The sequence below is a fragment of the Aedes aegypti genome, chromosome 2 (genome assembly GCF_002204515.2).
Source record: "Aedes aegypti strain LVP_AGWG chromosome 2, AaegL5.0 Primary Assembly, whole genome shotgun sequence".
NCBI classification, from domain to species: Eukaryota; Metazoa; Arthropoda; class Insecta; order Diptera; family Culicidae; genus Aedes; species Aedes aegypti.
In genome coordinates, this window is record NC_035108.1 from 327240815 (window position 1) to 327251708 (window position 10894).

General features: G+C 38.3%; 1 protein-coding gene across 1 annotated transcript; it reads left to right on the plus strand.

Moving 5' to 3' along the window:
• Positions 1-5384: 5384 nt before the first annotated feature.
• LOC5569338 (actin-related protein 2/3 complex subunit 1A) lies at positions 5385-10894 on the plus strand. Its single transcript, XM_001658390.2, has 3 exons — positions 5385-5539; positions 5602-5796; positions 9701-10894. The coding sequence occupies exons 2-3, from the start codon at positions 5724-5726 to the stop codon at positions 10747-10749; spliced, it is 1122 nt and encodes a 373-aa protein (XP_001658440.2). The 5' UTR covers positions 5385-5539; positions 5602-5723; the 3' UTR covers positions 10750-10894.

Here is a 10894-nt window from a genome sequence, read left to right on the forward strand (position 1 = left end):
AGCCAGCCATTTTGAAATGTCAACGCTGTGATCATTCTAAAACCGTCATCGTCCGCATACGGCATAAAACTTAACAGTAGAAAAATAGTGAGTTTCCTTTTTAAAAAAATCCCAAGGATGGTGAAATAATTGTTTCTGATGTCGTTTTATACTGAATTTCGGAAGCTGGCCAGAAAATGTAACGAATTAATTAAAGGTAAAGTCCACCAGAGTTCGGTGCGATGAAAAAACAATTGAATTATTCCTTTCTCTTTCAGGAGTTCAATTTTCCTGGGACCACGATCTTTGCGCAAGATAGCTGGAATTTATAAGAAGTATCAGTTCCCGACTAAAAAACTACTTCTCGATAGCTGCCAAATTATTGTTTGCCGTTCCTGCCATCCGCCATGAACGATGGAAAAACGAGAAGACCGTTCCGATTATTGTTGCTGCGTTCTAGCCACCCATCCACCATCAGCAAATGTTTCCGGATAAAGGTTGGTGTTTTCTTCCGATCCTGTTTGCAGCGGTCTGATGTTCGTAGGCGTTCCCGGTGAGCGATTTCCGGAACCGATAGCCGATTACAGTGAATGTGATTTAATTGTGATTAATTGAATAAATTAATATGTGATAATGTCAAGAAAAAAATAAAATATATGGTTGGATTCTGTTATTTTTTTTTTCATTAATTTCAAAACGGTGGCTATGAATATAGTATATTCTGCTAATATTTTGTTTGAATTTTACTTCGATTAATAAACTACCTATTTTTGAGTTTTTTTCACCCGAGGTAGCATTGGGTAAGAACTACCCAATTGATATGATTTAATGCAGCTACTCAAATTTGATACTAGGCCATTTACTCAAATTTGGGGTAACGCACGAACGTGCCGAGTTGGGTCAAATGAACTCAAATTTGAGTACTTCGTTTTCTCCGTGCACAGAATACTTCACCCCGCACCGATCGACTGCTCGAATTGATGAACCTCCCTTCAAGTAATCTTGCGTTCGATTTTTCTAACGAGCCATATAAGGTACAGTGGAGGAAGTGTATCAGTGGGGTAAGTGGATCATTTGTCCAAATTAAGCAGAAATATGTTGAATATGTTGAATGTTTTCGCATTATTGCTTCGTTTTAGGTTATATTCTTACGCCCACACTGATACATTTGAAAAACTGGTATTACACGTTCACTAACACAAGCAAACTTGTTAGCTGCAAAAATAAATTAATTCGAAAATTGTTTTCCATCAATCAAAAATCTATTGTATTGTAAATTTTGCACCCTATCGGACGCGACGATTTTTAATCGTCGCCGGTGAAACCGTCGCCAAAATCGTCGCCAGCCAAGCAACCGCTGTGAAATTGACGTTACACCAGTCTTACCAACACAATGGCAAATCACTTCCTTTGATTTGTTTTCTGGCATTTGTCATTTCCCCAGTCTTGCCAACACAAAAGCAAAGCACCTCCTTTGATTGGTTTGCTGGCGATGATTTTTTTCAGTCTGTTCGAAAGTTGGCGGCGCGTTTTGTTGTGAATGAAACAGACAATATCTCTGTCTAAAATCGAAAACTATTAGTTTTTTCAACACCTTGTGAGCATTTCAGTTCTAATTGAATGAATCACGATGAAAAATATGCGATTTTCATAAATAAGTACAGAGATATTGGACATGGTACACTTACCCCTACTTTTTAATGGGGTGGGGTCAGTGCCGTAGCGTGCGGTTGGCCAGGTTGGCACCCGCCAAGGGCGCCAGCCATTGGGGGGCGCCAATATGCGTAAAGTATTTTGTCAATTTTGAAAGGCATTTATTAAATAAGGGCGCCTCCTAAAACAAATTTCCAACAGAATTTTTTCAACATAATAATGGAAAATTTGAACAATTCCTGAATTCTAACATCATGGTTACTTGCTTAATCTCTAATGGTTTTTAATAGCCATTGAAACTGGTTTGAGCAAAAATCAAGTTTATGGTATTTATTTGGAGGTTCTCTTGGAAATAAAATAAAAAATATTCAAATAAACTTGATAAGAATTAAACAGTCTTTTTGAAAGCTTAAGAGCATCTTGAACAGGGTTCTCAGAGTACGGTAGATCATTATCTGTCATCTTGAACAGGCCTTTCATTACAGCTCACAGTGATTTATCTCCATACAAATGGTATAGAAAGTCTTGAAATGGATTGTTCATGCCCAAATGAAGATCCCTTACTATGAATGACCAGATAATTGCCTTCTGAACCTATTTATTTTCATCGCATGATAGACTCTTCTTTGATCATGATAACCTTATCATCATAATGATCATCATATCTGTCAAGTTATATGACGCATCAGCCAAGCAACAACAAAACATGATACAAAGACCTTCAACTTATTTGCATTAGAATTTTTCAAATGATTTGTAAATGTTGTTTCAACATTTAAACAAGAATATTCATTGGATCTATTAAAACATTTTGGCCATACAGATTTGTAGCACCTAAATTCGTCAACCAACCGAAAACTATGGTGTGCAAGTTTGCTCAAGATGAACCTTTGATTTTCTGAAGGTTGGTATAAAAATGTATAGTTTAAGCGGAGCATGTATTCGAGTGTGTGCTCACATTTGAAAATTTAGTCGAAGTTGATTATAATTCCCCATACATTTTACTAGGGAGCACAAACACAAGAATTTTGATACCGTTCTTTGAGGAAATGTAAAAAAATCAGTTTTTATTTAAACTTCAAAAAATTCTGGGTTTGAATTTAGAAGAGAAATACAAAAATACTTTCAGAATTGTTAGTGAAAGTTATTTTTAACTTTTCCCCGTCGTGACATCACTGTGCCTCTGGGCAGAATATTCAAAAATTTCTACACGTGGGAGGAACTCTTACAGAATCCTGAACAACATTTTCAGAGAATTTCGTGTCAGTGATAAGCAAACATGAGTTAAAAAGATTGAATTTATTTTTTCCCTAGTATGAACATATTCCACGCTGACTGACTATAGTTTTTTTTTTGATTCGCTGGAGATGATTTAGCATTAATAAGTTTTAGATCACATTAAATACAATTTCTGAAATTCAACCAAGAAGGGGAAGTGTTGGAGATTCTAGAACAGTTGTAATTTTCTTTAAGTAAATTACTAACACGAGTATCACAGAAACTAGGCTATTGAGTAAGGGATGCTTATAAATTCGTTGCAAATTCCATGAACTTTTAATTAACTTATAAAACAAATTCATATTTTTCCATGTTACTATTTAGGAATTAAATTTCAAAATGGTATAACGAAACACATATTATCTTATCATTTCCTCTGATTGCACTAAAAAAATGATAAAAAGTTTTTTATTGCATTTTATTTTAAGAATTTGACGAATTTTCTTCCACTTATTGGAAGACTCTTGCGAAAACAGCTAAAAAAATGTTTTCTTAAGGAGTTGTTAGGCAAAATCATTACAAAATATTTAGAAGCCTTTGCATTTTTTAACAAATGATAATATAATTAACAATGTCAAGAAATAAAAAAAAATGTATTTAAGAAATTAAATATAAAAACTATTGATTTTAAGAAGAGTTTCTTCAATGCTATGCTCAATTGTTTCCGCAGAAGTGCCTCATGAACAGTAGATTTCTTACAAATTTCTTCAAAACATATTTTATAAAATCTTACACAGTTTTCAAGAAGAACTGTGTTGTACACGTTTCATTGATATTTATTAATTATATTAATGAACTCTGAATTAGTGAATGCTTGAGTCGCAATTTAATATATGCATTCATTTAAGAGTTGTCCTAGTATTTCAAAAAGGATCTTTATGGAAATTGTCTAGTATCCCAAGCAAAAACTGCAATATATGCATTTAAACGGTATACGTTAAGCTAGCAATACTGTATAACTACAATTAAAGTTTATTTAAAGTGGAAAAGGGCCCCTTTACAGGCATTTTTGTGTTATATTCTATAAAATTTACTCGACCTTTTTGAAGCCTTTTGACACCTTAAAGTAGCTATACAGTAGATGCTAGCTTTATGTACACAATATATATGCATGAATAATAGTTTGAGCCGCATGGTTACTTGGGATGTTCAACGAAAACTTCAATTTATCTGTGCTTCAATCACATACAAAATTGCATCATAGGGGCGCCCAACTGGAGGTTTGCCAAGGGCGCTGTGAGGCCACGCTACGGCTCTGGGTGGGGTAAGTGGATCAAGTAGTATTATCATTAATTGGCAGACTGCTTACGAGAATTAGAATAAGTTTTAATATACAGAAATGTTGTTTTCCTTTATTTTGTTTTATTTCTAGCTTAAATTCATCAAACTTACCATAGAAAATTTAAATTAATCCACCTAAAAGTTTTTTTTATCTTTCTGGTATAAAAAATATGAAAGGATTAATTTTGAAAAACTCTATCAAAACTTTTCGTGATTTATCTATGCTGAGTTGCAAAAGAGCAAAATATACAAATTTTTCAATTGAAATCATATCATTATACCTTATTTTACCATATAAATTGTTCTAGACAGATGATACTGATATATTCATAAATAGAACAAAAAAGATTATATTTGTTCTACAAAAGTAAATGTTACTAATATTGACAATTCGAGTGACAATTAGAAGTTCGGCAGTCAAAACTTCGGCGAAGTTCGGCGTCGGCATTCTAATTTGGTGCTTCGCCGACGCATAAGAATAGCCTTTGTCGGCGTAGCACTTCGGTAGAATGCCGACGCCGAACTTCGGCGAACTTTCGGTGATATTTCATTTCTCTTATGAACTTCGGTCTAAAGTTAATCTGAATGCACAATATTTTTAAACTACTTGTGTTTTTCAAAAACATCGTTAGGATTAATCCTACAATACTTCTGTTACTCATGTATATAAATGGATGAATTTTCTCCAAATTATTCTAGTTAAATTTTTTTGTTATTGTTCGAATGAACTAATGTAAAAATATTTTTCATAATATTTTGATAAAATAAGGTAACTTTTTATTTCTAGTTATCAAAGTGTAACATAGTGCTAGTTACTAATACTAAGTACAAGAGTAATATCATTCTTACTATACATAATTACACTACATTTGTTTTTGAGAACAATTTTTTTATTGGTGATCCACTACCCCACCATGGTAAGGAAAGTGGATCATTTGGAGCAAATTTTCAAGTTCCTCATTCTCAATACACAACTGTAAGAAAAATCAAATTAAATAACGATTTAAAGTATCTTAGCCCCTTTTTGGTTATCCACAGAAAAAAGTTTTAATTACATTATTCAAGTTAGCTGTACAAAACAATGAAGTTGACTCTTGATTTTTCTGTATCCACTTATACTCCACGGTACCTTAGTTATTTTTAAATGCCCAGTGAGTTTGCGCATGCACGAACACACACGAACCGAAATGTCAAATTTCATTCATAAAAAATCACTCATTCATTCGTTGGTGGTACCGTTGTTCGGTCGATTGTTTTTCCGATCCGTGTTTTTGTAACAAATTCAGGTGAAAAATTCGTGTAGACGGCCCAGAGTCCGCGAATTTTCCAGGATTGCATTTTGGACCAGGTATTTGTGGTGGAGTTCGTTCCAATTGTTAGATTATTTTCGAATTCTTTCCTTTTCGGTAGAGATTCGCTCATCTTACGAAGACTTTGCGTGGGGTGTGTCCATTTGCCATCGACTCCCATCAATCATCGATTAGTCACCGTCGCCTTTTTTGGGGGGAATTTCGTATTTCTGATAGCCGACAATGACCGAGCGTCACACTTTTGGGGGTAATCTAAACCCAATCACCTGCCATGCCTGGAACAAGGATCGCAGCCGTAAGTATCGTAAATTGGTTCTATAACATTCCCCAGGAAACCATCTCATTCCGTCGAATGCACCATTCCCCGGAGGACTGGTAGCGAGTCACTTATTTTTGGCAGTAACTCTCACTTGTTTCCAATCGTCCGGAACGATGTTGCTCTCCAAGAATACATTGAATAAGTTCAACAAGCGCCTCTTTGCGACGTCTGGAAGGTTTTCCAGCAAGTTGAACTTAATTTCATCCATACCTGGGGCAGAATTAGCTATTACATGAAAAGAGAGCAAGTGAGAATTTTACCATCGAAAAAGTTGAGTCCATTGCATTCGTTTCGTCTGGATAATCACGAACGAATAGTCATTTGAATTTGGACTGAATCCAGGCAACCTTTTTTTTTTTTGCGAAGTCGAATATCCATTTAGGAGAGCTTTCGCGATCGTCATTTACCGATACCGACCGTCCAAAGAGTTCGCATCGACGTTTCCCGTGATAGACCATTCATCCTCCAGTAATAGCGTTTCTTCGCTTTCGCGAGACTCTTGAACTTGCGATCCAGAGAACTATACCGCTCGAAGTTATCCCGTGTTCCACGTTTCCGATATTCTTAAACGCGTTCGATCTTTCCCGATAAACACCGGTACATTCGTCATCCCATCACGGGGTGGGCGGTCGTCGTCGTACCGAGGATCCCGGAACCGGTTTACGCTGAGCTTGAAGAGCACTGTTTTTTAATCAACGCTGATAAGAATTGATATTCTTCCAACGGAGGAAGTATATCGACCGATTGCTCACCTACGGAGATCGCTTCAGCATATTTTCCCCAGTCGATATGCTTCGCTACGTCGATCTGGTGTGTTCGACACGGATTATTGTTAACTGATATTTTGATAGGCAGGTGATCAAGGATGGAAATCTAGTGATCATGATAATATCCACGATGCATCGCGGTTGTTCTTTGTCGTTGAAGCATAGCAACAATGATCAACCTTTTGTCGTCAAGTCATCACAACAAACTACGCTCTACGAATAAATAATGGATCGCAAGGCGTGTACGCTTACGATAAATAATTCGTCAATCAAAGTAATAATTTTTGGACGATTTTTATCGTTTTTTATCTGTGATTTGCCTCCTTATAGACCGTGTTCGATGTGGAAGTAAATTTGGGATAGTTTGGGCGGAAAATATTGCTGTGAATGCGTTCCGATTCACGTTAATCGCAACATGTTACATTATCCGACAAACTGTTTGTCCCGCGACAAACAGTACATCAGATGCTCCATATGTCGGTATCATGCGCTCAGAATGCGGTGTTGGAATCATGCTGTTTCATGAACGACGGCCCTTTTAGACCGTGTCGTTTGTCGCTAGAGTCGATTTTTTCCATCCTTGCAGGTGATCACTACCATGGGGATCCTGAATTACTTTCCACATGCAAGCCAATGATAATAACATACTTAGGGGATCTGTAGGTTTTATTCGTGTTGCTTCCCCAGTGTTCAAAATTGTCAGATTGAAGTAGTCGCAAAGATCATACACCATCAGTGCACCAGTATCCGCTCATGCCTCTATTTCCGTTCACTAGTGTAAAAATTGATTTTTCGTGTCAAAACTCTACATTTTTCGCACGGATATCTAAAATATTAAAAACATTCAAATGAAGTTGTCTTACATAATTTTCATTTGACAAAATAATTCCTTATATTGAAAACACAAGACCTCGTGAGCGGTTATTGGATCATTAGGTATTTTTGTGTGTTCTAATAACCGCTCATTTATTGAATTAGTAGTCATGGTTTGATGCACTGATGGTATTAAGTTTGCGCAATGGTCGTCCCTCGGTTACCCCCAGGGTGTACCGTGAGAATTAAAATCTCCTAGGATCAACCATGGCGCAGGCATATTAGCTTCGCATATTGCTGCTAGGTCTCTGCGAGGGGTCTACCCCGTATGGCATAATGGCATTTGGCATAATGCCGTTTGGCATACAGTCGTTTGACATAAAGCCGTTTGGCATACAGTCGTTTGACATAAAGCCGTTTGGCATAATAGTCGTTTGGCATAACTTGAAAAGGAAGATTTTGCAATGGTATAGTAATAACCGCGACCATAAGATGCGTCATGAAACATCATGTTCCTTCTTTTTTCAAATAACATGACATATCTCAGGCGTTGCACACATTTTTGTTAAAAAAAATGCGCTACAATATCTCAAACACAATGGCCCCGGCTATCATGTACGATGCAATTCTGAAAGAGTTTTATTAAATGTTGGTTCCCTTTAAAAATGAAGATTTGAAGTATGTTCTTTTAATAACTGACAGCAGAATGTGCGATCGCGAGCAGTTTATCAAAACCTCCTTTGCTTAATGGAACGAATTTGATTAAATTCAATGCTATTTACAATTATGCCCAACGGCTATTCTGCCAAATAGCGATTATGCCAAACGACCGTTATGCCAAACAGCTATTATGCCAAACGGCATTATGCCATATGGAATTATGCCAAACGGGGTAAACCCCTCTGCGAGATGCTCTAGCACTCGGTGATATGTATAGAGCTGTGATATACCACTACCACTACTACTGTGGTACTTCAATGCCCGTCATCTAGGGGAAGTCGATTCTGTAAAAGGAGTGGAGCTTGTTAATTCCCAACAGCACCCCTCCGTATCCATCCCCTTGGTCCAGACGGATAATATTGAAATCGTGGGAAGAGACGTTTTTATCAGAAGTGGGCCATGTTTCGCAGAGTGCAAATATGTCACAGCGAGTGCTGTGTACTAAAGACTTGGACGCCTCCATACTTTTTAAAATACTTCTACTTCTCTTCGATCATATCTTCGACCTCATTGGACATATTAGCCATCGAAAGATACGAACGAGTCATGAATCGGCCACCTTGAAGCTGTTTGCTTCAGAAAATGTTTCACCAAAGAGAGTGCCATTTTGATTAGGTTTCTCGTTTCGGGTGAGATTTGAAACACTACGAAAATGAAATCCACTATTCCAGAAATCGTCAGTTTCCCGGAGCAACATTTTGCTCCTGCTGACGAGTTTGTTCAGTTTGGGGCTTTAGATGTTCCCGGAAGTGACGTAAATACTCCAAATGAAAATTTGAAACCTGTAGGTGACGGCTTGTTGGTGTGTCTGCCATTTCTTGAAATTTTCAGAGGTAGTTGAGGAGCTTGTTGCTCAACAGGAATGTTCTTAGAAACCTTCTGCTGCAGGTGCCGTTTTGTAACAGCACGCTTCCTTTTCGTTCCTGTTTCAATTATAGTATACTCTTCTCCACCCTCAGACTCATAGCATTGATCATTAAATATTTTTCTTAAAAACTCTAACTTTGACATACTATACAACTATAAAAGATCTTGCCCTAATATTCCAGAAATATCTTAATAGAAGTGTTTACTATGGAATGATGTACAAGAAAAACCTCTCAGAACAAGTCATTTTTTCGATTATTGGCCACCTGATCGCCCATAGTGCATCTGTATCGGTCCATGATCGGCGGCAATGCTTCGCAAGTTGTAACAAGCTTGATAAATAACAGCAGTGTGTACAGTAACTTTCTCTATTAAGGCTTAACAAAAAAGTTGATAGTTTTATCGGTATAAGAAGTACTATTTTTTTTCTCAGGATAATTTTCATATAAGCCTTCAACGTCTTTGGGCCGCATTCACCAAAATGACTGTTACATCTCAAACATTTTTTTAAATTTGAAACTCTTTACTTCTCATGTCGGTACTTGAAAAAAACTTGAAAGTTGTTTTCCAGGAAATGATGCATTTTGGGAAAAGAGATTAATATTAGAAATAATATTCTGGGAAAAGGTTTTTAGTGAAATGTTATAGAGTTTGTGAATTTTCTATAAGTTTTTTTATAGCTTTCTAATCTTTTCAATCTCGTGGGCTTTCAGAAATTGCCATCTCTCCGAACAACAACGAGGTCCATATCTACAAGCGGGAAGGATCCGAGTGGAAGCTGCTGGACGTGCTGAATCAGCATGATCTTCGCGTCATGGGAATTGATTGGGCGCCGAACACGAACCGGATTGTGACCTGTGCCGTCGATAGGAATGCCTACGTTTGGACCCAAGGGGACGATGGCAAGTGGAAGCCAACGCTGGTTCTGCTGAGAATCAACCGGGCCGCGACTTGCGTTCGTTGGTCACCGCTGGAGAACAAGTTTGCTGTGGGATCCGGTGCTCGTTTGATTTCCGTGTGCTACTTCGAATCGGAGAACGATTGGTGGGTTTCGAAGCACATCAAGAAGCCAATTCGTTCGACCGTTACGTCGTTGGATTGGCATCCGAACAATGTCCTTCTGGTGGCGGGTTCGACCGATTACAAGGTGCGAGTCTTTTCCGCCTACATTAAGGACATCGAGCAGCACCCGGAACCGACGGCTTGGGGTCCGAAGAAACCGTTGGGGCAAATGCTGGCAGAGTTCAAGAATTCGACAACCGGCGGTGGTTGGGTTCATAGCGTGAGCTTCTCAGCCGATGGTAATCGTGTTTGCTGGGTTGGCCACGATAGTGCGATCAACATTGCGGAGGCAAACAGTGGAAACGTGGCGATTAAGCTAAAGACGGAGTACTTGCCGTTCCTTTGCTGCGAGTGGATCTCGCCGCAATCGATCCTGGTTACCGGCCATAGTTGCGTTCCACTGATCTACACCTTCGATGGAAGTCGCATCGTGTTGGCTGCCAAGTTGGATCAGTCGACGAAGAAGGAACAGAGCGGGATCTCGGCTATGCGGATCTTCCAGTCGTTGGATCGCAACTCTCGTACGGAGAATTCCGACACCAATCTGGAGTCGATCCACCAAAATGCAATCACCTGTGTTTGCATCTATTCGGGTGACAAGGGAAGTGCCGGTCGCATCAGCACTTCCGGACTCGACGGACAGTTAGTCATTTGGGACATTAACACGCTGACCCGTTCGATGCAGGGTCTGCGCATTTAAGCGTGCAACGTCAGTATTCACCGGCCAAACGGAGGTAAGTATGGAATGATGACCGATATATTGTGTTTGTAGCATTTAATTCGCATAAACAGTGCACTGCTGGCCGATAAAGAATCCATTAATAAATTCCAATCTTTACACTCAA